A 27,761-nucleotide genomic window follows, 5' to 3' on the forward strand; every position below is an offset into this window, starting at 1 on the left:
TAATAGTCTTTGAAATGAACATTTTACCTAAAAAATGTAAACACTATTAATAGAGATTAAAAAAAATTAAAATATTTTTTTTATTTTTGTTAATTTAAAAAATTATTATTATATTTAATTAAAAAAAAAAAGAATACCAGCCGGTGCTTCCAAAAGGAGGGGAACACCACATCGGTGCTGCCAGCAGAGGGAAACTTCGATGCTCTCATCTTGGGGTTTTTTTTTTAATTAATAAAAATAATAAAATAATAATTTTAAAAATTAATAAAAAATAAAATTATTTTTTTATTTTTATCACGTTAGTAAATTGACATAAATATTAACAGTTGATTAATAATTGAATCTACATATCTAACAAAAAATATTTTTTTGAAATTGGGTGTTTATTTTGAAAGTTAATAGATTTTTGTATAATTTTAATCAAAACTTACAAAATAATAATATTTTATCTTTAAAATAAAAAAAATTAATTTTTTTGAGCAACTAAAACATAAAAATGAAGAGACTTAATTATTTCTTTAGTGATAGGAATAGAGATACAACCACAATCAACAAAAACTGACACTTCCATTAACGAGATAAACTTGCAAGATCAGCATCTTGAAGTCATACCTAACTCCCACCCCTTTCTTCCAATGGAAACGAAACAACCTAACTTGAAGCCAACGTTCCTAACTTCCTACTCCTCAAATTGAAAATTACGTAAACTTACTAAATGATAAAGACAAAAATTATTTCGAAAACGATTTAATGAAATAATTATATACAAAGTCTCGTTTTCAATTGAAAACCATCGATTTAATTATAATCCTTTCTTTAATTTCACCTAATAAAATTTATACAAGTACAAGTGATATGAAACAAAAAGTATAAAATTCTATGAAGAAAACGATAAATAAATTAACTTTTTTGAGAAGGAAATAATTCAAACATAGAATATAATTTAAAAATGTTATTGATTTTGATTTATTTATTTATTTATAATCCTGATCACTTTGACTTTGAGTGCTCTCCCTGCTTTTATTGCAAAAGTTGTTTAATATTCTTTTTGTCTATCTTTTTTATTTTATGTTTCAAAATAAATTTTTTTAGATATTTAATACTCTTATTTTTTATATTAAAAATTTATTTTTCAAAATATTTTTATTATATTTAAAAATATTTTTAAAATTTTAATATAAAATACATTAAAATCAAAAATTTTATATTAACTTATGTGAAAATAAAATAAAAAATTAAAGACAAAAAGAGTATTTATAATTTATAATTTGTTAGAAATTACAAACTTTTTAAGTTTTTTATATTAAAATATTAAAATAAAATAAAGTTACGAATGTCTTGAAATGTATATATTCGTGTACACATGGTATATTATTATTAATTTTAAAGAGAATTTAATCATATTTAGCATTAATTTTATGTTTTTTATATTAATTTTTTATTTGTTTATCATGTATATGTAAATAGAGATAATTGAGTTCAGACAATAAATTTCCGTTGTTTATCACAAAATAGAAAAAAATGGCGAACCTCTCATTTTCGCTTTCTCCTGGTTACTTCCCCACTTGAACTGTCGGCAACTGTACTGCTAAGCTGTTACTGACAGTTCACACGTGGCACGCTTCCCATTGGTCGAAACACCCTCCTGTCGTTTTTTCTCATGTCTTCGAAGCAAAACCTTAAACGCAACCCAGCACATATAAAACCCGTACCCCCCCCCCCCCCCCCCCCCCCTCCCACCACGTTCTTCGCTGTTTACTGTCGGCAAAGGAAACTAGACTTGTTCAACTCCATGCCTTGAAAGATATTTTTCCTTCACTTTCCCGAGAAAATTAGCAACAAAAAATCTGTCTTTTTTTAAAAAAATTTCTTGTGTTCGACACGAAAGATGATGAAGAGAAAGTCCAATGTGTATGGTAGAATGAGTAGTGAAAGCGCAAACAATACAACATCGTCCGCCTCCTCCTACTCCACGTCCTTGGAAGAAGCAATCGAGTGGGAAATGAGACCCGGAGGGATGCTGGTGCAAAAGAGAACCCAGAACGCCGACGTTTCAGCCCCTGATATTCGCTTACGTGTTGCTTACGGGGCGGTGCGTTACGAGATCTCCGTGAACTCTCAAGCGACTTTTGGTAAGACACAGCCGGATCTACTTACATAAATACATTTTTCTTCCACGGTTTCCATTTTCTGTTTGTTTGGTGGGTGAGAAAGTGGGGAGAAAACAATGGCAATGGGGAATGTTGGTATACTCAGCTTTTTTATTAAGTTGAGTTGCTGTTTTTACTGTTACGTGAGGGGTTGCATGGTTGCTTCAGATCCCTACTTTTTCTGTTATTCATTACTTCAACATTAAACACTGAAAATGTGTGTGTATATATATAAAGAATAATACTTGAGGATAAAATGGAAGAGCTGACGTTGGGATTGACCGACAGGGGAGGTGAAGAAACTTCTAAGAGCGGAAACAGGGTTGCAAGCAGGCGAACAGAGAGTGATATTCAAAGGGAAAGAGAGAGAAAACGGTGAGTATCTAGACATATGCGGGGTCAAAGACCGATCGAAAGTCATACTGATGGAGGACCCAGCGAGCATTGAGCGAAGGTTCATCGAGATGCGCAGAAACGCCAAGATCCAGAGTGCACACCGCGCCATCAACGACGTCTCCATGGAAGTCGATCAGCTGGCGGACCAAGTAAGCAAAATGCTTCATTTTATATTTTCATCTCAGCTTCATCGTGTAGCCCCTGATTGTTTAATTTTGGTAAGTTTTTCGTTAGTGCGCATTATGTTTGCTAATGAGAATATGGATGTGGAAAGCAGTGAAAGAATCTGAGAGTGTCATGATCAAATAGCTGGATGACATGAAGTTACAGATGGGGTTTCCAGTAATGATTTAGGTGTAGAATCTGGACCCTCAAAGTGGGGGCACCGGTCCTTTTATGCATTTACGCAGTGGCTGTGTCGATTAAAAGCAGAAACGAACCCTGGCCACCAATTACTGCCATTTTTTGGAGCTTGGGTTCATCAGGGCCAAGGGGTCCATGGCGCATTCATCTTTTGTTCACTTGTACTTGGGCCATCATATTCCTATGATTTTTTCTACGGGTGTGTGCCACCAGCTCACAGGCTCACTGTGATGGCCTCAAAACACTCAAATCCTAGAGTGACATTCGTTTTTTCTTAGTAGAACCACAAGCATTTAGTATGTAATTCTTCCTGTTATTGTTGTACACTGACAGATTATGATCTATGATTATAAATGTTCTGTTTTTGGGTCTTCAGGTTTCTGCAATCGAAAAATCAATCTCTGGTGGAGTTAAGGTACCGGAGGTTCAAGTCACAACACTTATTGAGATGCTCATGAGACAAGCAATCAAGCTAGAAAACATTGCTGCAGAGGGAGATGCTTTTGCCCAGAAAATTTTGCAGGTACCTGGAAATATGAATTCTTCTTTTCTATCAAATGAGAAATTTTCATTTAATAGCTGTAACATCCTTGGGATGCACCCTTTAACTTCTCTCTTTATGATTGACAATCATCATGAATGAGGAACAATCTATTTAACAGAACCAATGCGCTGAATTCTGTCAGCTTTTTGCTGACAAGTTTCAGTAGTTAACCATAGCCAATAATAAATGACCCAGATTTCAGCCTGGAATTGTCTCCTTGCTGAAATTGTGATTAATGTATTAAATCGTACAATAATTTGCGCATTGGTTGTCCATTGAGTACTACAAACTTATTCATGGTTTCGTTTTTCCAGGGCAAGAGAGTTCAGAAATGTGTTGAAACCCTTGACACGTTGAAGATATCAAATGCTAAAGTAAAGCCTGTTATCGTCACAACCAAATGGGAGACCTTTGAGCCTTCTCCGGCCATGGCACAATGGGAAATTTTTGATTGATCCAATGATCCTTTCTTACTCTTCATTTTCCATTCTTTTTCTACCCCCAATATCCTAGCTCAAGATAGAGACATAAGCGAGCTATCTGCTTGTACGTACAGCCCCTTCTTTGCCACATATGTCGTTTGCCAATAAGCATTGGTGAGGATTTTTAGATGTAATGTATGGTTGAAACTTGGAAACCCTGTGTAATGTTACAACTTCAGTAAATTTGCGGGAAAACCGTTCTGATTAATCTACAGAGTCTGGTCAAGCACGAAGCAGAGATCAAATTGGCTAGAGCCACCCCTGGACATTTTTTCCACTGAAGAAATTGAGCTCACCTAGTTTGAAAGCTGTTACCTCTTCCAGCGTCTGCCCTGTTGACTTTCAGAATCGTTTACCAAAGTAGCATTTGCATATATAAAAAAATTTGCGATAAATTTCATGTCCACTCCAATGGCTACGAAGAATCGAGAATCCGTATGAGAGATTTAAGCAAGTTCCAGGATCCAGCCAGATCCGGAAACCGCATACTAAGGGCCAGAAACAAGACAGGTGAGACAAACATGAACCAATGCTCTCAAAGCACCCAAGGAACCATTCGTTCGTCCTTTTCTCGTCTTTAACGACCTCATGTTGCTACTCCACAACGCCACCACCCGCATCATCTTGCCCAGAAAATCCAGTATCTTTCATAGTCAAGAAATGCATTTCGCTCTTACAGAACTATGGCTCTTCCGAACTCAAACTCAGACAAATCCACGCTTTCTCTCTCAGGCATGGGGTCCCACTCAACGACCCTGATATCGGCAAACACCTTATTTACAGTCTTGTTTCCCTCTCGACTCCCATTTCTTACCCTTACAGCATCTTTTCTCGAATCCAGAGCTCCAATGTATTCATTTGGAATACCATGATTAGAGGCTATGCTGAGAGTGAAAACCCAGAGCCAGCCCTCGAATTATACCGCCAGATGCAGGCGTCTTGCATCGAACCTGATACTCATACATACCCCTTTCTTTTAAAAGCCGTTGCTAAGTTGGCGGACATAAGAGTTGGTGAAAATATGCATTCCACTGTTATAAGAAATGGGTTCGAGTCGTTAGTCTTTGTTCAGAACTCTATGCTTCATATGTATGCTGCCTGTGGACTCGTCGACAGTGCGTATAAGATGTTTGAATTAATGCCTGCAAGAGACGTCGTGGCTTGGAATTCTGTGATCAATGGGTTCGCTCTTAATGGGAAACCTAACGAGGCTTTGACTCTCTTCAGGGAAATGGGTTTGGAGGGTGTGGAGCCAGATGGGTTCACTTTGGTCAGTTTGTTTTCTGCTTGTGCTGAGCTTGGTGCTTTGGCATTGGGTAACAGAATTCACGTGTATATAGTGAAGGTTGGTTTGAGTGAGAATTTGCATGTTAAGAATGCGCTTTTGGACCTTTATGCAAAGTGTGGTAGCATTAGAGAGGCAAAGAAAGTATTTAATGAGATGAAGGAAAGGAATGTTGTTTCTTGGAGTTCTTTGATTGTTGGATTGGCTGTCAATGGCTTTGTTAAGGAAGCACTTCAGCTTTTCAAGGAGATGGAAAGAAAGGGATTGGTGCCTAGTGAAGTTACTTTTGTTGGGGTTCTCTATGCTTGTAGTCATTGCGGGATGGTTGATGAAGGTTTCGATTATTTTACGAGGATGAAAGAGGAATATGGTATTTTGCCCAAGATAGAACATCATGGTTGCATGGTTGATCTGTTGAGTAGGGCTGGCTTGGTAAAGGAGGCATATCACTACATCCAAAACATGCCATTGCAGCCTAATGCTGTTATTTGGAGGACATTGCTCGGAGCATGCACCACATATGGCCATTTGACTTTAGGAGAGTATGCAAGAGCTCAAATTTTACAGCTGGAACCTGGATGTAGTGGTGACTACGTGCTCCTCTCGAACCTATATGCATCAGAGCAACGCTGGTCTGATGTGCACATCTTGAGGCGAAAAATGCTTAGGGAAGGGGTGAAGAAAGTACCAGGTTATAGCCTTGTAGAGTTGGGCAATCATGTGTACGAATTTGTCATGGGCGATAGATCTCATCCTCAAAGTGAGGAAATCTATGCAATGCTAGCAGAAATCACAAAGAGGTTAAGATTAGAAGGTTATGCTCCCCATACAGCCAATGTGCTTGCTGATATAGAGGAAGAAGAAAAGGAGAATGCTTTGTCTTACCATAGCGAGAAGATTGCAATTGCTTTCATGCTGCTTAAGACAGCACCAGGTACCCCAATCAGGGTTGTGAAGAATTTGAGAGTTTGTGCAGATTGTCATATGGCCATTAAGCTTCTATCAAAAGTTTTCAAACGAGAGATTATCATCAGGGATCGAAGTAGGTTTCACCATTTCAGAAACGGTTCTTGTTCTTGTATGGATTACTGGTAGTCGAATTCAAGGATTCTATTCAAAATCTCAGATACTGATAAGCAACGGAATGCAATTCAGGTACAGAGATGAAGGTGAATGTTCGAACTTGAAATGGCAGAGTTTGCTCACTTGCACTGCCCTCGCTCTGTGCATGGTAAAAACCCAAACTTGAATTCCACCATTGTTATCAGTAAGCAACAGAGCAGTTTTAAGTTAGTTATCCAATTTTTCTCTGTTCCATTGTCCCTCACTCTTAAACACTCATGCGCAAACATTTGGTTTACCTGGTTGATGGATGTACTCTATTATTTATTCTTTGGTTGCTCAAATCCTTTCTTAATTGTCTGCAATTTCTAATTTCTATTAAAATTTACTTATGGCAACATCGTTTTCGGGTATAAGCCGCAATGCCACATTCACATTAAACAGTGACCAATGGATATTATTTTAAACAACAATATCTTTGTAAATTGAATTTATTTTAATTAGACCCTAAAGATGATTAACTTTATCAATACTTTTCTTCAAAAATATTTTCAAAAATTGTAAAAAAAATGTGAAAACAATACTTATATGATGATTATTTTTAAAATAGTTTTCTATTGATTAGATTAGATCGAAATATTCATATGAAACTGACCAAACTGATCAAACACATACCCTCACCACTGATTTTTGGACTTAGGGCCTGGGCCCTTGGGAAAAACCTTATAAAGGACAGCCCAGCTCCCCCAAATGTTCGTTTAGCTTGGGTTTCCCGAGTCTCTCTGCAATGGCCAGCCCATTTTTTGAAATACAGCCGCGAACTGGTGAGAAATCTTTGGCGGGGTTCAAAAAATTGAAAATTTAGATTTCAGTTTTGCGCTTCCTTCCAAGACAATCTTCCGCCATATCCATATCTTTCGTTTCGTCTGCCTTCCGTCGCCATTCTGTCGCTAACTCCCTCTCTCTCTCTCTCTCTCATTCTCAAGAAGAAAGGAACGACTATTTGCCTGATCAAGACCCAAAAATGGGGGATCCAAGTCACCTGGAGAAAATGGGCAGAGAGCTCAAATGCCCCATTTGGTATATTCTCATCAGCCCAGACAAACCCTTCATCCTCTTTCGTGCTTTTTTTTTTTTTTTCATTTTTCTTAAATTTTTTATTAAAACAATATTTATTTTGCAGCTTGGGTCTGTTGAATTCTGCCGTTTCACTTACATGCAACCACGTATTCTGCAAGTAAGTTATATAGCCCTTTAAACTTCAGAGAAAGTGGAATAAAGAAAATCACTGATATCGAAAATTTTTCTGGTTGTTTACAGTGCCTGTATAATGAAATCAATGAAATCAGGTTCCAATTGTCCGGTTTGCAAAGTGCCCTACCAGCGTAGAGGTATGCTTCATTCTTGATTTTCCAGTGCTTTTAGAATATGCATGCCTGAAATTGTTTCTATGTTCTTAGTCAGTAAGTTTAATAATTACTGTTGCTATCTGTTTGAATGACAATTGAGGCCAGTAACTTGACTCTGTTTGGTTGTTGGTTTTTATGCTCTTTGCTACTAAATCAAACAATACTGCTGAATTGGTGTGACATTTTAGTTATATGAGTACTTGTTTTTGCTTTAATTTGAGCAAAACCTTACAGTCAAATGGAGTTATCTACAAGCTACAGTTGCTTGGCTGTTTTCAAGTCAATTCTTTTCTATTTTTGCTGTAGAGGTTCGTCCGGCTCCTCACATGGATAGCTTGGTTAGCATTTATAAAAGCATGGAAATTGCTTCAGGTTTCAATATTTTTGTCACCCAGAATCAGCCTCAGGATAAACCATCAGGTAATATAGGCACACATTCATTTAGTACAAGGTATCATAAGATTTATTTTCTTTTCTTGATAAGACATAAGAATAGACAGGAATATATTTTGAACCTTATATGTAGTTTGAAATTTCCAGTCAGTCTTCGCTTTTTTGTATTGCAGATGATGAAAAGCAACTTGAAAATGATCTCAATTGTAGTGAAAGAGTGGATGATCAGGGAGCGACCAAAAGAAGAGGATCGAGGGTGGATAAGTCCACAACTGTGAATTCTGATCCCATTTCTGTGAAGCCTTCTTTTCCTACCAACAAAAGGGTTCAGGTGCCACAATATCCTCATACAGAAATGCATATGTCGGCTGCAAAACTTGGAAGTGGATTGGCTGAAAGCACCAAGGATGAATCTAAAAGCAGTTTGATAGTTCAAAAGGAGAATTACGTTCTAAAAGATAAGGAAGAATTAATACTTGCACCCTTTTTCTGGTTGAGGGAGGAAGATGTAGAGAAGTCAAGTCAGCTTACAGATGGGGATCAATTTGCGTATATAACACCACCTGAAGTTCCTTCTTTCAGTGATATTAAGGATTCTGATGATGAAGGCTCCTCTAAAGTAAGTACTCACATGTGTATGTTAGCTAAGTACATTTTCAGAATCATCTACAGATATTGTCTAAATGGTTTTGTATTTAATAATAACTGTACATCTTACTTTTTTGTTCAGAATCGAGATTTTGATTTATAAGCATATGAAATTGTTTATTGGTTCAGACTTTAAACTTATGTCATGCTTAGCTCCCTCAGATCTCCAACTTTTCATTGACTTACTGTTGAATTCAGCAAGTCCTGTGTCATCTGAAGATGTTCAGATAGTTGAACTTTTTAATGGTTAAGATTTTTTAATGGCCTGAAATTATTTTTCTTACATCTTCCTAAAAATCATGTAGGAGGAGGTGCAGGGAAACATTGGTCATGTGAATTTCTTTGATAGCGAAATGTTTGAATGGACACAGAGAGCTTGTTCCCCTGAACTTCTTCCAAGTCCTGTTAAAATGCAGGTAATATTAAATACCCCACCTAAAAAGCTATTTTGCATTCTTCTTTATTTTTTTGAGCAATTTTCATCATGTTTTGGTCGTTCTGATTTACTATAATTTCAAATAAATGCAGGTTGCAGACACTGATGAACTAGCACTACAAGGTGCAAATACAGTTGAACCCTATATTAATAATGGTGCATGCATGACAACGAGACATGATACATCAGAAGAAATGCTGCCTAATATGCCATCTTCCAGAAACAAGACTATTGGTAATAAGATTAGGAATCAAAAATCCAGGCAAATAGGTAGGAAAGGTAGAAAGACTGCCCAAAAGAAGATTGCTGAAAGAACTACCAGTCCCGTTTGGAAAAATTATGCTGATCCAGGAAAACTATCTGAAGGTTTTAATCAAAACCAAGCAGCTGACAATAGTGGCAGTTCTTATTTGGCTAAGACTAGGAAAAATAATAAGGTGGCTGGTTTGGATCACCATGAAACTGAACCAATAGCAACATATGTTTCTGCTGCCTCTGGAAATGCAGATACTCCTAACCAGGATGAAACACAAATGGTTAAGAAGTTGCCTGCCAGAGCCAGTAAGAAAAAATGTGGTGATGAATATGAGAATTTGACGACTGGAAAAAGTTGCAGGAGGATCACTGGCCAGTGCCAAAAGAAATCTTGTTCAAAGTCAAAGAAACAAAAACCAAGTTTGGCTATAGTTGATTTCCCTGAAGAAGTTTCAACTGCACACAACCAGACAAATGAAAAGATGATTCTTCGGAACTCTTTTTCCATTCCTGTAGCTAATGACAATGGTGTCAAACAGTTAAGTGAAGGATCAATCAAACGTGCTAGAGAAGCAAAGTCTGCTTTGAGTTCGAAAAGCGAGAAAAACACAAGTTGTAAGAAAAAGATGAAAGTTTCTTTTACTGATGACACAAAAGGTTGGTTGGCCGAAGAGCATCAGCTGGGAAATAGCAATGTTTCTACTGGGAGATTAAGTGAACAGGTTCAAGGGAGTCCTACTGTTGGAATTTCAGATGGTTCAACAGCAAAGAAGCTTCCTGGTGCAAATGGAATGGCCTTGCGCAAATGTGAGACTGTTACGAATAAAACACAATGTGCTTTCTGTCTTTCTACAGAAGAGTCTGAGGTTAGTCCTTACTTATGTCAGATACCTCCTCCTAACAATGATATGACTATAACAGCCTATGCCTATCTCTACTATCGATGTGCCCAAGCTTATTTGCCAAATAAAATTGCAGGCCTCAGGACAGATGGTTCATTATTATGATGGCAGGCCTGTTCCTCTAGATTACAATGGTGGCTCAAAGGTCATACATTCACACAAGAACTGCACTGAATGGTGAAAGAATTTTTATGGAATAAACTGTGTCCAACTTAACTCTTTGAATTTACAATTTTGATGTTGTTGATGTCGTATAACTGTTCAGAAAAATGTTTGCAGGGCACCTAATGTTTATTTTGAAAATGATAAGGCAATCAACCTTGAAGCTGAATTATCCAGAAGTCGAAAAATAAAATGCCCCTGTTGTGGACTCAAAGGTGCAGCGTTGGGCTGTTATGAAAAGAGTTGCCGCAAGAGTTTTCATGTTCCTTGTGCAAAATTAATCTCAGAATGCCGGTGGGACACTGTAAGTGTGATGCAGATTGAAAAGCTTTCTGTACTTTTTTTATTGAAAAGTTTACACAGAATGCTTCTCGTTAATGTGTTTATTTTTTTTTTGAATCCCTACAATAGGAAAACTTTGTAATGTTATGCCCTCTTCATGCCTCGTCTAAGTTGCCTAATGAAAATTCAGAATCTCAAGAAAGCAGAAAAAGACGTGTTTTGAGAGGGTAAGCAGAGGATTCATTTAGTTTATTTTAGTATTCTTCATGAACTTCCTCCACCGCTTCATGCTCTATGAAATTCCATTAGATCCTTTCTTCTCACTCTTGTTTCGTTTCCAGACATTCTCCCATTCACCACAATCAAGTTCCTACAAACAATGGCATCAGTGTGCAGAAGAAATGGAATCCTTGTGGATCACCCAACAAATTGATTCTCTGTTGTTCAGCTCTTACAGTTGGAGAGAGGGTAAGGCCGGTGGATTTAGCTTTTCATTTGTTCTTTTACAGAAAGAAATTCCTTAACAGTTTTCTAAATTACTTGAACTGCAGGAAATCATATCTGAATTTGAGAAATTATCTGGGGTTACAGTGTTGAAGAAATGGGATTCAAGTGTGACCCATATCATTGCATCCACAGATGAAAATGGAGCATGCAAAAGAACCCTTAAAATTTTAATGGGTATCTTGGAGGGGAAGTGGATACTGAATATTAATTGTTAGTATTTTTTATCGGCATAAAGTGAATATAATTGCTTGAGTTTTAGAGTTTATAATTTTTGTGAGCCTAAGTGCCTATTCTGTGATACATATGCTATAGCTTTGCATAAATGCATGTGCGTATTATAACTGCTGCTTGAATTCTGAATTTCTATTTCTGCAGGGGTCAAAGCTTGCATTAAAGCCATGAAACCTGTTGATGAGTTACAATATGAAATTACTCTTGATGTTCATGGAATCAGGGATGGTCCACAACTTGGCAGGCTGAGGTTCCTGAACAAGGTCGGTTCCCCTTGATCTGTTCAAAAGTATTTTTATAGCCATTATTTAGAGTGATCTTGTTTTTTTTTTTTTTTTTTTAATTTTAAGTCTTCATGGGCCATGGTAGGCCTGACCCTTCCATTGATGTGAGACTCTTTGGTCTCGTCTACTGGAAACCATAAATTTACGCAATACTTTTGGCTCTTATTTTGTTTCTGAAAGATAAGATATAGGGCAGGCATCTTGAAAGAATCCTGAAAATGATTTGTGCATGTGTATGCCGGCACTGAACTTGCCTGCTTATTTGATTTTGATTTGACAACATTCCATGCAGCAACCAAAGCTTTTCGATGGGTCTAAGTTCTACGTGATGGGAGATTTTGAACCTTCTTATAGGGGATATCTACAAGACCTTGTAGTTGCTGCAGGAGGCACCATTTTGCATAGAAAACCCATTTCAGGTGATCAGGGAGCCCCTGTGTCTTCAACCTTCATAATTTACAGCCTTGAGTTGCCTGAAAAATGTGATCCAGGCAAGAAGCATATGATTTTAAGCCGCAGGCAATCTGATGCTGAAGCTCTGGCAAGTTCAACCGGAGCCAAAGCATTAAGCAATACGTGGCTTTTGAACTCCATCTCTGCGTGCAAATTGCAAAATCTCTAAACAGTTTTGCCTCTGTAAATGTGTACTCTTGCAATGTAACAGGTAAAAGTAGAAATTGTTTTCTGTGAATCCATTATAATGAATTTTCTTTAACTAGTTGGGAGTGAAAATTAGAACTGTTCTATCAGAATATGGCAAAATAAAATCATGCAAAATTTATTGTTTATGGATTGTTCTTCATGGAGAAAACTTACAGGTTACAGTGAAATTTGCTTTCAAAATAGAATGCATGATCTATGATTGATTGAAATCAATCACATAAATCTGTCATATGTTTACAAGAGTCAAGTTATTTTCACAAAGAGCTTTCAAAAAAGCAACATGAAATACATATGGATTCCAAGATGAGATGAAAAAGAACAAAACTTTGGTTTTATGCAACTATTGAGATTGTGGGCTCAAGCTAGAAAACTGAACTAAATCAATGCAATAATACCAAAATATTCACGGATGTGATTTGTCATCTTGAACTGAAGCATCTGCCAAAACCTTCCTATGCTGGCATAGAAGACAGGGCCACCATACCAGCATTTTGATCTCAGTTACAGGTGCTTTTCTTTTGCATGTGCTTCGAAATCTTAACATTGAAACTCTCGAACATGCATTCCAGTGCTGAAATTTCCCTCTCAATGTCTGCTTCCCGTACTTCTGTTGCTGCCAACCGCTGCTTGAGTCCATGTACTCCACCAAGTCCTGCTGCTACTTCAACCCCCATTTCCTCCATTGTCGTTTGAATCCCCACGTTTTCCTCTTTTGCATCTTTATATTTTCTCTTCAAGGATCGATACCCATCAAGAGACTTCAAAAGTTGCTCCGAAAGTGCCTTGTTTCGCTCTTGAAGGGCAGCATTGACCCCTTGAGTCTGATCTCCCCCATGCTTCTTCTCTCTATGCTCTGCCGCGCAAGCTTGCACTTTAGCCAGCAACGTCTCATTCTGTGCCTTAAGATCATTGATGAGTTCCTCCATTCCATTCAATTCTTGAACCTTTCGAGAAAGCTCCGAGGCCATGATTTCCTTCTCCTTTCCCAAGCTAGAACACATCGCTTCTAGGCTCTTCCTTGCAGCAGAGCTTGCATGCAGCTCTCTTCTCAACTTCTCTTTCTCATCTATCACAACATCCGCACCGGACTTCTTGTCTCTCGGAGCACGATGAGGCCTGAGATCTGTGTTGCACCGCCTGAACTCCTTCAAAGAGCTGCCAACAGGTGGTGAATATTTTTGGATCCGGGTTTTAACATCGTCCAGGATGCTGATCATCCCAGCCACCCTTTGCGCTCTGCGACCATCTTGGTCCCCATTGCTCGCCTGGCTTTGCTCGTGGATCAACTTCAGAAGGAGCTTCACGTTTGCAGCAATCCCTAACCATTGCAAAAAACCAAAGAAAATTCATGCAAACAATCAATGATTAAACGAGCCTGACAAGCACTAGGATCAAAGGGTTACCTTCGAAAGTGAAGTCTTGACCTTCAACATGGTGGTAATCACTAGAGGAAGGACGTGCTATCTCAGGAGATGAATATGCTCGACCGCCACGGCCGATCATCTCGAAGAAATGGAAGAGAAAAATCTAAGATCTTTCAAGAGAGGGAAAAAAAAATGAAAGCCAAAGGGTCAAAACTTAATAATAAGAGAGAGAATAATGAGTATTTCTATGTGTTATTATGAGGTTGAGGGATCCAAAAAAGAGAGACTGCTTTTGCACTCTCTCCTTTTCTTCTTCTCCCGTTCTTTGACTTTTGCTGATCTAATCCTTGTCTCTGTCTGTAATTTTTTTTTTTTTATTCTATTGACAATTTTCTTTGGTGCTGGCTAAGTCTGGGAATATGGTTGGTTCTTGCTTGTAAATCCTGCGCAATTAGTGCTCTGATGGTTTGACCTTTACACAATATTTTCCATCGGCCGTTGCGCTGCTTTGCCTTTCCTTACACCTTCCTCAGGGGGACGTTACTTAACCATTTTTCCTTAACAAATTTGGATTTTAACTATTCTTATTCAGTATAAATTTATCCGTAACCGTTGTTAGTGTATACAATCTTTACGATTCTATTTTATCCAAAATAATATTAAATATTAAAAAAATATAGTTAAAAAAATAACCCCAAAGATCAAAACTTACATCAAATTACACAAATATGGATTGATATGAGAAGTTTGACCCCAAAGAGATGGGTTTATGCTTTGTCTACATCATTTGTTTACCAGAAAGTTAATCTTTGATGCATGTACTCTTTCATTTCTTTGGAGAGAGAGAGAGAGAGATGAAGATCCTGTTTGATGAAGTCTTCAATTAATTAGCATGGGAACCGGAATAGGGGGGAATAGCATGGAGTTGGCAGGGTCAGCTTATGATCCACATGCTAGATGCATGGGAAGAGGGCCACTTATTAATTGTTTCCTGCCTGTCTCTGCTCAAATTCTTTTATAAATCTTTCGTCTAATTATAAGTAACACGATACCTAAAATATACTCCTACCATCTTGAATCTCGCATGGTTATTTTTTTTTTTTTTCAAAATATTAACTTGACTAGTGTTCATTCTTTTCAATATTTTTCTGTTTCGATGTGAGGTTAAAATATTTATTTTCTCTAAAGCATTTGACATGACATCTATAGTTATTATTTTCTAAAAAAATAATTTTTTTTATAATTAGAATTATAGTATGACTTTGTTGAAGGATTTTCATCACCTCTTACTATGAAATATGAACGTCTTCTATTGTCCATATTGATCATTATTCTGATTCTAAAAGACAATACAATAAAACCGAAATCATATGATGTTATTTCATATTAATGTATACAAGTATAAGTTTGCTTTGAGTACTCTAATTTCTTTAAAATAACATCACAAGAACAACTCAACCATAATTGTTTTCTGCCTGTCTGTCTAAATTTTTTTTATATTCTTTCTTTTAATCATAAGAAATAAGGTACATAGAATCTAATTACTATAATCTCGTACATGTTATTTTTTTTTTTCAAAATATTAACTTAACGAGGTATGCAGTATTTATTTTTTAAAAAATTTTCTTATTTATTCGATATGAGATTTAAACACTTTATCTATTTACTTTAAAGTGTTTGTTGTGACATCTATATGTTATTATTAGTAAACAATCTTTTTTTAATACTTGGAATTATAATGTGACTTTATTGAAATATTAAAAATTTCACTTTTGATTATGAAATATGAATATCCCGACTATGCCTGTTAACCACTATTCCAACTCCGAAAGCCCAAACAATAAGATTGAATTTCTACGAAGTTATCCAATGCTAATGTGTTGAAATATTATTTAAATTTTAGTTCGTATTTGGGTTTAGCAAATTTTTTTTACATCAGATATGGGGGGAGTAATTAAAAACAATGCAATATGTTTTGGTTCCTTTGATGGGCGGTGAAGTAAAATTTACACCCAAATTTCCATGCACGAGAGTTCAAGCAAAACCAGCTGTAGTCTCGACTCTCAAACGTCATGCATGCTCTCTCTCTCTCTCTCTCTCTCTCTCTAGTAGAAGTTCATTTTGACCAAAATCCATAAGGATAAACCAGCACTGCATGTTGCAATATTCATGTGGCAGTCCAGCTACAGCACAACTACGTACTCGCCACTCAATCTTCCTCATCATCTCATGTGCCCCCAAAATCACTGCCGATCACTGCGCTGCTCATTCACTGCAAAAATTACAAGGTATTTCACTGAATTGATTTGGTTGGAAACAATTCATCCCATATAGTTTCGAGGGAACCAATTTCGTAAAAAATCCGTCGAATAATGTTATTATAGTAATTAAGTGATAATGTGGCTTGTAAATGAACTAATTAATTACCCATCAACTTCATCCCTAAAATGCTTACTTATATTGCCATGAATGGAAGATATTACCTAATGATCATTCAATTTAATTCAAAGATTATCTGGTATAAATAATACAATGCATATGTGTCAGTCTGCTTAATTAGTAACCATGATTTATTGCTTATTACTACATTCTATTGAATCATTAATTACAATTTATATCTCCATTTAATTTTATGTCAGCTCGTTCTTAAGTTCTTCTATACCAAAATTAAGCAAACTTACCATTTTTTTTTCTCGTTAAATATCTATAAAAAGGACCAAAAAAGAAAAACCATGAGTAACAACAAGCATTTTAGCTATACTCTCTTAATAATTTAGTCATGGAATCTAAATTGTTTCCCCTCCTTGCAACTGCTTCCCTTCTCTTCCTTTTTCCTTCGTTTTCACACACTGTGTTTGCCAGGCCAAATCCTGAGAACCAATCACCATTTGCCTTCCTGAAACAGCTCGAGGGGTGTCGTAAGGGTGACAAGGTTAAGGGCATCGGGGAGTTGAAAATGTACCTTATAAGATTCGGGTACTTGAGCTCTACCGACCCTAACCATGGAGGACCCCAAGAAAACTATAATGATGATTATTTTGATGATCTGTTAGAGTCTGCCATCAAGACTTACCAACACAATTTCAACCTGAGGGTCACCGGAACCTTGGATGCTGAAACCATATCGATCATGAACCTGCCACGATGTGGGTGCCTGATGACAACATCATCAATGGCAGAAACCACAGTGGCTCTAGCTCTTTCCATGCAGTGCCTCGTTATGCATTCTTCAATGGAAGACCGAAATGGCCACCTTCCAAGACCACACTCACCTACGCTTTCCCTCCAGGAACTCGACCCGATGCCATGGCCCCGGTTGCGCAGGCTTTCTCGACTTGGGCCTCGGTGTCGAAGTTCCAGTTCAGATTGGTGCAGGATTATAAAAATGCTGATTTGAAAATCAGTTTTCAGAGGCGTATTCATGGGGATGGGGTTCCTTTCGATGGCCCGAGGGGAGTCCTGGCTCATGCTTTCGCACCAACCGACGGGAGGTTACATTTTGATGGGGATGAGAACTGGACCGTGGGTGCCAAGCCTGGTGCGTTTGACATAGGCACGATTGGCCTGCATGAAATCGGCCATCTTTTGGGACTTAAACATTCCACTGTCAAACAGGCCATAACGTTCCCATTTATTGAACCTGGAAAAATTAAAGGATTGAATGATGATGATATTAAGGGAATTCATAGTTTATATGGTTGATATTTGCCTAGCCTTGATTTTGATGGGAAAATTTTGAGTTCAATTATAGTTCATTTAGAGCTTTTTTTGCTCGATCTAATGAAATTTTATCCTTTTCCTTTTAAAAGAATACTTAATTTTGATTTTGAATTTCATCTAAAACATTTGGAAATCAAAGTTTAAAAAATATTGTTTAAATTTATTAATATCTTACACACTACTGGTTAAATACCCTATTTATCATTTATTTCTCATGTAAGAAAGGCCAGTGACAGTGAGCATTATAGCAAGCAAGCAAAAAGACAAAACGAGGGGCTGGATTTAGATTTTTTGGAGACTTTAAGCCCTTAATCCTTGTGGCAAATGGGGAAAAACAACACTGAAAAGCCATGGCTTTCATGGTTGACAGACACCAACCTGATGACATAATTGACGTTCATGCTTGCCAACTTCTACGAACACTGCCCCAAGCAAATTGGTTTCAGACAAAAGACAAAAGCTATAAGCCTGTGACAGAGATACTGCAGTGAATTTGTGGCCCACTTTCTTCCTTCTTTCAGGATTTCATCCACTTTTCCTTCTGCTTTTGGTTCCTTCCTTGTTGGTTCTTTACTTAACCTTGCTGGATTATAGTATTTCATCCATTAATCCTCCTTTCCTTGATTCATTTCTCTTTTCTATATCGTCTCTCAATTTCTCACGAAAATCTCTGGTCCAGGACACACGACAGCAGGCACGATTTTTTAGGCTATTGGTCTTTTTCTTTTTTTCACAAATTTAGAATAATATACTAGTATATACATAAGGACTACCATGCCCAGATGGTATGAACATTGCCAAGGAGTATGAACATCAAAAACTATAGTAATATATAGATAAAAATTAGATTCCTAAACCAATTACAAAGATAGGAATCCTCTAACTGTGATTATGCTCTTAATCCATCAGCGTTCACATTTTTAAGCATTTCAACCATATTTCAACAAAAAACAGGCAAAGATCATTCAAGCTTCAAGTGCAAGTAAGGGCAAAGATCAACCTTGCATCAGCTTCCCTTGTACAAAAGCAGTAAAACCCCGACAATTTCCCACCATAAAAAGCTTGACTGGTATTTGGACAAAGGAGGTGGTGCTGCAGAGCCAACAGATCTGCAAAACCACAACAAAAAAGAAAACACGTTGCACATACTCAACATCCAGAACCCTGCAAGTATACATGAAAATGAACAATGTATAGGATGAACATTCGTACCCTGGTGCAGAATAGAGACACTTTCCGTAACCTGTAGATAGCATGAGCAAACTTGGAAGTCAGGGAAATATGCAATGTATTTGTATGTTGAACAATTTTTTGTTTATAACCAAAAAGAATCACTTTGGAGCAATTCCTGAAGGACAACTTGGAAGAACTGTGGACACAAATCCTAACTACAACTGTCAATTTTCCATGTACATTAAAACTAATGATGGAAACAATGACCCCTTTCAAGCTATATAGGCTATTTATGATTTCAGAAATCAGGATATTCCCTCAAAAGAAAACAAACCAAAGTGCATATAGTTTTTCTTTCTTTCATTGGAAATATGTTATACTCTGTTCAAAGGATACACCAGTCTGAGAAAATTAATTAATAACCAGAGGGGGAGGGGATTTAATGTAATGTGAAGGAATTGCTTACTGGGGTTATTTTTTGTTAAAGTGGCAGTTCCTCCGAAATTGCAAGCAATATCAGAATTGCCATTCTGTTGGTAATAGTTATTGAAGGCATAGGAGGCATGAGACACGAGGGTGTCAGGTTCATAGCATTGTCCTCCCTCTTGGATTGCTATGCAATCAGCCATTCCCAGACCACATGCCCAATCTAATGCATTCTGCAAATCAATCTGGGAAACCCCGGCCAGGGCCACACACCATGTTGTATCATCAAGGAAAGTTGTGTTGCCTTCTGGAGGTGAAAGTGTTGTGACCGGAATCGCTGCTTCTGCCCTCTCTTGCACTGACAATCCCATTGTTGGGACTACTATTGCAAAGAATTGAGACACAAATAAAACAGAGCAGATTAGTAGCGGACTAAACTAATCAATGACGGTATCAATGGCTATAAAATGGCACAGAAGATCGCTGAGAACATCTTTGCTCCTAAAAGAGAAAAAGTAATATTTTATAAGTCTTGATTCCGCCCTTCAAATACTAAGGTGGGAATCAGCTGCAGTCTGAGCACAACTCAAACACGTCAAGCAAAGTTGCAGTAATCAAATTCTGATGTAGGCAGTGCTTCAGTTTTAATCCTCAAATGGTAAACATGCTGTGCTTAATGATAAATATGAATTAGGATTCTCAGTTTAATCAGGTATAAACTACAAAGGCAGCAAAAAGACAGACAATGCCATCATCATAATTATTAAATGAGGTTTGTTTTGTCAAGTCACCATCATTTTTCAGAGGTCATGATGGAGAAAATTTAGCATGAAGACAAGGCCTAGCTTTAGGGCAAAAGGAGCAATATGATCATCCAATTAATGTAAATAAAGAAGATTAGTAAATAACAGGATGTTCCCACTTTCCACTAATCAATAAAAAGAAAAGAGAAAACAATGCTACTCCTATCTTATTCTCGTAGTCTTTAGGATTAAAAAATACGTTATTTTTACTGAGAAAGAGAAACAGCACTGTGCCACTACTGTCTCCACCAGCAGCTGCAACCGCCAGGTTTCAGAACAAGAAGATCTCAGCAAAGGAACCAAGAACATTTAGACACGCCAAGAATCATGAAACGGATAAAAGAAAAGAAAAGCAGAGGCCTATGCGAAGTAAGAGAAAGAAATCAACTCTGACCCAACAAACTAGAAGCAACAACCAACAAGAAACTAGAAGTATAGTATATATGAAAAAGAAAACATACCCAGATAGCACCCCATCAACAAGAGGCAGTTTAAAACCAAAGCTGCTACCTTTCTCATGGGTGGGTGCTTCTTTACCTTAGCTAAACCTTCTTCACTCACGCTAAATGAGTTAACACACCCACGCCCACGCTCGAGTTGTTTTAGTGAAACAAAATGGGGTTTTATAAGCACAGATGAGATGATGGTTAGAGAGGAATCAGCAGTTTCTTGAAAGGAAATTATCTTCTTCTTTTTCTCTTTATCCGAGGGGTATGTGTGTGTCTGTAAGAGACTGATGAATGCTACAGAAGCCAAGTACTCTACTTTGACAGACCATTTCAGACTTACAATAATATTATAGTATCGAACTTTTCCCGAAGGTGGTTGAAGCAAACAAGTTTTCCTGACTAATGATTTTCGTGATATATAAATCTAAACTTCTCGTGACAATTGTTTCGCCGCGCCTTGATACCGCACGGATTCTATCGGAGTCTGCTCTTTCTGGATCCTAACCAGCCCAATGATTTTCTATTGACAGGCCTACGAACAAACATTTCGAAGCCGATGGCTCAGCCAGAGGGCCGGACTAGAGCAACATGACCAAAGTTCAGGCTCAATTCATTGCTCAGACTGGCTCGCCTGGGCCTAGCCTATCTTGTTCTCAATCCATTACTTAATGATAAGGAAAACTAAGAAATAGGGAAAAGTCTAGGGTTGCCTAGAATCTGCCAAACTGGTCGACATAGGGTTTTTTTTTTTTTTGAATTACGAAAATAGAGATTGAATTTTATTTTTTAAATAAAAAAATCATACATCAATTAATTAATCAAATATTCAGATACAATTAATCGACATAAATTTATTTTAATTTTTAATTTCAGGATAATTTGATTTGTTTGATTAATTTCATTTTAAAATTTTTTTCGGATTGAATTGATTGAATGTACATCCTTAACAGAAATGATATAAAAGTTTTGAAAAGTAGTCAATAAGGTTAACAATAATAGCTCTAAAAATACTCTTCAATTGAAATCTTGAAATTTTTTAAAAATAATAAAGAAAAAGTAATAAATAAGAAAAACAAAGATTAAGAAAAAACCGACCGAACCAACCGACGTAGTTTCATTTCGATTTTGTTTGTTTTCAAGATATATTTTGATTAATTCAATTATTTTTAAAATTTTCAAATCAAATTAATCAAATTTACATCTTTAATGAAAATTATACAAAGGCTTTTAAAAATAATCCATAACAATAACAACGACAATAATAGTAATAACTCCAAAAATACTATTCAATTGAAATCTTCAAACTTTTTAAAAGTATCAACACGGATAAGGATAGAACGAAATCATAATAGCCTTTTATTTTCATCCATACAAAAGAGAAAAAAAAGAATTATTTATTAGACAATGACATAAATTTGATTGGTGTTACAAACAATAGGGCCTTAATTCTTCCTGTTCCTTTAAAGATTTTATTATAAAGTCCATTGATGCCTTACTTTGTCCGGTCTTGGTTTTTTTTTTTTTTCTTTCACAATTAAAGATGCTTTTAGTTTTAAATGTACTTTGAATTACATATAGTTAGAGAATGCTACACAAAAAAATAAATATGATTGAGGGGGCATTAAAAGCAATGTTCCGAAGATGCGAGTGAGGTTCCCATCAAGGCTTGGGGATCGCCCGACCACCAACCTTCAGCTGCCCCTCTCTTTGTTCCCGGGTTGGTTTATTAAGCCCTTAACTTTAAGCCCATGTGCCCTTAAATTTCCTGTCTATTCATTGTTCTTTCATTTTTATTCCCGTTGCTTTCATGTCCATCATGCTTCAACTTTATGCTAATTCCCTTCATCAATCCTTAATTGATTATAATTTATTATCATCGATAGTATCATGAGATCGTTATTTTTTTTAAAATTCATCTATTGAGATGTAAAATGTCTACATTTATGAATTTAAAATCTTTTTTTCGTATTTTCGATATAAAATTTCTAAATATTAACACGCATTAAAATTCATTTTTCTAATTACTAGGAGAATGGTTTGTCGATTTACTTGTCTTTACTTCAAACTCTTACTTTCTTTTTAAATGGGTAATCTATTGTAATGTATAATGTTCGTCTTTATATGTCCAAAATATCTTTATCTATCATTTGATATGAGATTCCGTAACAGAATAGAATTCAATTTTCTGGCAACCAAGACAAGGGCCTGTCGATTTACTTGTCTTTGTCTCAGGCTCTTACCCGATCCATGAATGATAGAGAGGGAAAAGAAGGGGAAAACAGCTTGAAGTCTTATGCATAGTTTGGTTTGCCTGTTCTGCTGAACCATCACCAGGGAATTGTTACATGAACAAGTAATCCATGTACCATACCTTTCATGTCATTGACGTGACAAAGTGAGCTGTGCAAACATTTCGTTTTACTTAGGAACATTGATTTAATTTCTCAGAAACATGAGAAAGGGAGAAAAAAATAAAACATCGGCATCATATACATGCGCTCTCAGAACTTGGGACCATGGGACATAGACTACTCAGACAGTAGCTCCATTTTAATTCAGAGATTAATTGTCAATCAAAATATAATGAGACCATCATTTTTTTTGTCCATTTTGATGAGATATAGATATAAATATTTCATGTATATGATCAGTTCGATCGGTTCAATTATTTCTTTTTTATCTGGGAAAAGAGAAGGTCGACAGAAAAGAAAAAGGGAGATGTTTGTAGTATGTCCCCATGCAGCCAAACCCTGAATATTCTTTTAGAAGCAGTGTGTTAGTGATCATATGCTGGTGCTTAATTATTAAAGAAATCTTGGCCAAGCAACTTTGCTTCTAGCTCAATCAAAGTGAGAGGGCCAAATCTTCATGTTAAAGAAATTTATACTGATCATACATGATTCCCAATCATATAGGACAAATTAATTTATACATTAAAGCTTATTAATAATAGGTTCATTCTTCGATGAAATAAACCCTAGCAACTCTAGCTAAATTTAATAATTTTGAACACAAACGACTGTTAACAATGGGTTTATCATGCTTCATATATAAATTGTGTCTATACGTTTAAGACATGACAATTACGTATTTTTAACGGTTTAAATCACTTAACTTATTTAGTTAATCAAATTACTACATCGATTTGTATAAATTAATTGTGTTAACTGTGTTTAAATAGATTTATAAGGACTTATTAAAAATATCCTGATATAATCACATGAGTGAATGTGCTTAACCCAGACTAATATATTAAAGTGATGAATGTGAGACCGAATCTAGCAGTTAGATTTATAACCACTAAATATTATGTAACTAAAAAATTCAAGCAGACAATGAGAAGCAAACGAGAACAGCTATAAGTGAGACATCCGGCTTGGATTTCCCACAAATTTTTTTTTTTTATATTTTGGCATTTCTATTTTTGGGTTGTTCTTGCTACAGTCCTTATGTTCAAACCCTCAGTTTTTGTACCAAGAAAGTTAGTATTATATTAAGGTTGATGTCATGATTTTCAACTAATGTTTGATTAATTTATTACATGTTGTAGAGGAAGTTGTCTGAGTGAACATATTTTGTCCGATTGTCGGCCTATCAAAGCACCGGGAATATTGGTGCAGTGTTTACCTCTCTTTTTCTTATTCTGATACTTCCTAGAAATCATCAAATTTTTTTTGGAGTTTAATTATCTTTAATTATTATCATAATTAAAAATGGTTTATACTTAATTTCTAGAAGCTGACATTAATTTTATGAACTTTGTTAATTAGGAACCCTATAATAAGATTAGAGGACGAGAAAAATAACATTACTTTGGTCCCATTTTGTTTGTTTATATATTTTTTTTTGTAAATTTTAATATAAAATACATCAAAATCAAAATTTTATCCTAATTTCAATAATTTTTTTAAAAAATAAATATTTAGGAACAAAAAAAGTACGGGTATATATATCTTTTATTGGAATTTAGTTGTTAATAAAGGAATTTATTGCCATTTATTAATTAACATAGTATGATACTGTCATGAGAATCCGTGACAAGACAAATCAAATATCAGAGTTTATGATAAGATTAATAAAAGGATGGAAGAGGACATGAATTAGAGCTTGTTACCCTATTAATTTACTGTGTGTTTTCCATTGTTGTCTTATTCCCTGGAAAACAGATTCCTTCTTTAAAATTTTATAGCATATTGATACAGTAATGGGCAAGCAGATAGGAAACAGACATAGTTGAAAATTTGGATTTTTTAGATTAGAAAAAGGAGATCCTTAGTACTAATATTACCTGGAAATCTTTAATGCAAGTCAAGTGGCCAACACATTTCACAGCATTTCATGCCAAATCTTCTTTGTAATCTCAGTGATAACTTTGAGCTTAAGGTTAAATTTTTTTTTTGGAAGGTCTTCAATTATTGTGGACAACTTGGGCATTAATCCTATGAAGAAGAGGAGAGGATTTGGGAGGAAAATGCCAAAAAACTATATCAAAAGAAAGAAAGGAGTTAGATCCCCCCAACCCACAAAATCTGCTTAGTGGGATTTACCAATTTACATGAGATCTTGGATGCTTGAAATTTTTTTCTTCTCCAAAATCAATGGGTTTTTTTAGAGTTTTGGGCCTTTGTCATTTTTCATTCAAACATCAAATCAAACCTTAATTATAGATCATTTTGTCTAAACCCCACAGCATATGGTTAGATCTTCCAATAGTATAATTATTGGTTTCTCTGCTGTTTTTGATCATGAAAATCAACATGACATGATTGGTTTCTTTAACAGATGAGCTACTCCTGCCTCAAAAAATCCATTAATAGTGCACATTCTTTTGGTTTTTCCAATCTGAAACCAGATTTGCCATGCCTGCCATCATTCACAGTTTTTTCTCTGCTTACACTTAAATTTTTGGACAATTTCAATTTCAGACTTTATCTACATGCTGATTTCTTCTTATTCATGGGGATAAATCAGGTTTTGCCATCTTGACACCGGGAGCAGACTCCCCTGAATGAGGGTGTTAATGTTTTAGCTTCAGGTTTTCTTTTTCCCTGAAGAATTCACAAATCTCATCCAGAGGCACAGCAGCTCCCACTTATTGCACTTTATGCTGGCCTTTTCCAAGGCACCCAATTCCCTTCTAAACTCATCATGGGCCCCTTTTTTTTTTCATCAATTTCAAAATTTTTTCCTATACAACTAGTCCCCAAGTTATGAAAAATGGAGATTGAAATATAAATCAGAAATCATGTTAGGCTTTTAGGGACTTGTTCCTTTCAATGGGACCCCAGAGTCCCATCAAAGGGGTTGGGACCTCTTCAGGCCCTCCTCAGCCCCAAACCGTTGCAACCCCAGGTTTTGCTCCCAATCTTGCTGGCATGTCATGCATGCATTGTTTTTATCCTGGCTAACGCTTTTCTTCAATTAATTGGAGAGAAAAAAAAGATATCCCAATGTTCTTAAACATTAGCATTTCAATGCATATAAGGTAGTTGAAATTGTTTCCTGAGTAAAATGAAAAACAGAAGTATGTTCTCTGAAAATTGCAGTTAGGATGGGGGGAGGTTTTGTCTCCTAACTTCTTCTCGTTCGAAATAAGGTAGCCACACCTCTTTTGGGACCCTACTATGCTTTGAATTCCAGTGGATCATTTGCAATTTTCATTTTCTGAATGTCCTTCAGAAGGGTGCGGCGCTTAGCTTCTGCTCTCCATATTAGCTACGTTTCTTCACCTTCATCCCTCCGATGTATGTATGTTACGTGGACATAAAATATCAACTGAAATTAAACCTGATGATACTTAATTTTTTATTAATATTAAAGGTTTGTTTTGATGCAATACTATTGAAAACCTTGTTAAATCATTGTCCAACCATTTACACAAAGACTTCAATGCCTACCTCAATAATGTAACTAGAAATTTAATTCACAGAAACCAAAATACTACTAGAACTGTTAAATCTACAACTAACATTCAAAGGTTTCACAGTCTTCATGAATTTCGATATTCAAAGTCAAAAGATAAATGTATATAGGAAAGCAATATGGCCAGAGCTACTTTCTTAGTTCCACACTGAATATTTTAAAACATGTTGAATGGATTATTCACAACCGGGAAATAAAAAGGGTAAAACGATTCCTAGTTCAAGATTAAAAATTGCTACATCAAGTACACAAACATTAATCATTTCAATGAAAATAATGGTGCCTAATTTTTATTTTATTTTTTTTTACTTTATCCCGTAAAATATGGAAATAAGAAAAGAAACACTATAAGATTGCTATAGATAATCATGTAGTACTACTTTTGAAGTACATTTTTAAGGTCCTTTAACTTTGGATCATTGCAACAAAAACACACAAGGGTTTATGTCACTTTAACCCTTGAAATATGGAATTAAAAAGAAATTATTATCGAGAATAATCAATTGCAATTTTTTTTTTATGGTAGTTCATTTTTAACACTATATCTCAAAGCACACAAAGCATTTGGTTAATTAGTCTAAAGATAAAGGTTTAATCATTGTTAGTAACATGAGCTTATCTAAAGATAAGCTTTTTAGAGTCATATAATTTTAGATTTGAAATATTGTTGAACTAATAGTCTTTGGATCCAAATCATGTTATGATAGATCTTGATTTTATAAATAAAAGTCTTATTCCAGTTGATAAGTATGTTTTATGAATTATAAGTATTTAGTTAATTACTTAACTTTTCACTATTGTGAGATTTCGTATAAGAAATACTAAAGTCGAGATAAATTCGAATCAAAGTGAGTAACTTTTTTTAATAAGTGAAAAAACTAGTGTAATGAGAATATCACACAATTAGGCATGATAGAATGCTATAGATTTTAAACTTATAAGTAAGAATTTAAGCTAATAAGGTTGATTATGATAAGCCCAAATTAAGGTTGACAAAGTACGGGTAAATGAATGACTTGGAGAATTATTTGATGGGGGGGGGGCAGTTTGGGCAATTGGGAGGAAAGGTTCCAGGAAGCTGCCAAAACAGTGAAACCACACACTGTTTAAAATTCCTAAGCGAGTGGTGAAAAGAGAAAGAAAAACAAAAACGCAACCTCTGCCACGTGACAAACAGCCGCACGTGCCGCTAACCCAGACGTCATCAAGAAAAGCCGAAAGTCTACCACAGTAGTCAAACACAAGCAAAATCTCCTTTTTCACCCTCACGTGTAAACAAGCTCCCTGCCCCCTTTTTTAACCGTGGTTAAAACTTAAAACCCCGAAAATATTTACCACGATTTACAGCCCTCCCCTGCCCCGTAATCACACCCTCCGTACATCACCAGCATAAATACGCCCAACTACCGCCCTCTCATTTCTAGTTTCTCTCTCTCTCTTTTGCACTAAC

At 36.0% G+C, this 27,761-nt stretch overlaps 5 protein-coding genes and 1 pseudogene across 7 annotated transcripts; 4 read left to right on the forward strand and 2 right to left on the reverse strand.

The window, feature by feature from the left end:
• The first annotated feature begins 1,740 nt into the window (after positions 1–1,740).
• LOC18607066 (BAG family molecular chaperone regulator 3-like) lies at positions 1,741–4,143 on the forward strand. The gene is made up of 4 exons (XM_007041042.3): positions 1,741–2,132; positions 2,439–2,695; positions 3,286–3,432; positions 3,768–4,143. The coding sequence occupies exons 1-4, from the start codon at positions 1,889–1,891 to the stop codon at positions 3,906–3,908; spliced, it is 789 nt and encodes a 262-aa protein (XP_007041104.2). The 5' UTR covers positions 1,741–1,888; the 3' UTR covers positions 3,909–4,143.
• A 137-nt stretch (positions 4,144–4,280) lies between these two features.
• On the forward strand, positions 4,281–6,626 carry LOC18607065 (Tetratricopeptide repeat (TPR)-like superfamily protein). The gene has a single exon (XM_018116348.2). The coding sequence runs from the start codon at positions 4,465–4,467 to the stop codon at positions 6,313–6,315; it is 1,851 nt and encodes a 616-aa protein (XP_017971837.1). The 5' UTR covers positions 4,281–4,464; the 3' UTR covers positions 6,316–6,626.
• A 537-nt stretch (positions 6,627–7,163) lies between these two features.
• BRCA1 (breast cancer susceptibility1) lies at positions 7,164–12,577 on the forward strand. 2 transcript variants are annotated; one of them, XM_007041043.3, is made up of 14 exons: positions 7,164–7,362; positions 7,466–7,519; positions 7,603–7,673; positions 7,998–8,111; positions 8,258–8,703; positions 9,038–9,148; positions 9,261–10,289; positions 10,402–10,502; positions 10,605–10,791; positions 10,899–10,996; positions 11,111–11,237; positions 11,321–11,486; positions 11,652–11,770; positions 12,084–12,577. In XM_007041043.3, exons 1-14 carry the CDS (start codon positions 7,307–7,309, stop codon positions 12,411–12,413), a joined length of 3,009 nt encoding a protein of 1,002 aa, XP_007041105.3. In that variant the 5' UTR covers positions 7,164–7,306; the 3' UTR covers positions 12,414–12,577. The 2 variants fall into 2 exon arrangements, with proteins under 2 accessions (XP_007041105.3, XP_007041106.2); XM_007041044.3 differs by lacking the exon at positions 7,998–8,111 and having other exon boundaries at positions 7,182–7,362.
• LOC18607068 (myosin heavy chain-like protein) lies at positions 12,559–14,110 on the reverse strand. Its single transcript, XM_007041045.3, has 2 exons — positions 13,858–14,110; positions 12,559–13,772 (listed from the first exon to the last, which is right to left on the reverse strand). Exons 1-2 carry the CDS (start codon positions 13,955–13,957, stop codon positions 12,952–12,954), a joined length of 921 nt encoding a protein of 306 aa, XP_007041107.1. The 5' UTR covers positions 13,958–14,110; the 3' UTR covers positions 12,559–12,951.
• Positions 14,111–16,597: 2,487 nt separating this feature from the next.
• Positions 16,598–17,520, forward strand: LOC18607069 (metalloendoproteinase 1-like; annotated as a pseudogene).
• Positions 17,521–18,403: 883 nt separating this feature from the next.
• Positions 18,404–20,745, reverse strand: LOC18607070 (Carbohydrate-binding X8 domain superfamily protein). 2 transcript variants are annotated; one of them, XM_018114756.2, is made up of 4 exons: positions 20,402–20,745; positions 19,178–19,516; positions 18,751–18,781; positions 18,404–18,647 (listed from the first exon to the last, which is right to left on the reverse strand). In XM_018114756.2, exons 1-4 carry the CDS (start codon positions 20,457–20,459, stop codon positions 18,545–18,547), a joined length of 531 nt encoding a protein of 176 aa, XP_017970245.1. In that variant the 5' UTR covers positions 20,460–20,745; the 3' UTR covers positions 18,404–18,544. The 2 variants fall into 2 exon arrangements, with proteins under 2 accessions (XP_017970245.1, XP_007041110.2); XM_007041048.3 differs by having other exon boundaries at positions 19,178–19,519.
• Between the last annotated feature and the right edge of the window lie 7,016 nt (positions 20,746–27,761).

Source organism: Theobroma cacao, chromosome 2, assembly GCF_053813885.1.
Source record: "Theobroma cacao isolate CCN51 chromosome 2, ASM5381388v1, whole genome shotgun sequence".
NCBI classification, from domain to species: Eukaryota; Viridiplantae; Streptophyta; class Magnoliopsida; order Malvales; family Malvaceae; genus Theobroma; species Theobroma cacao.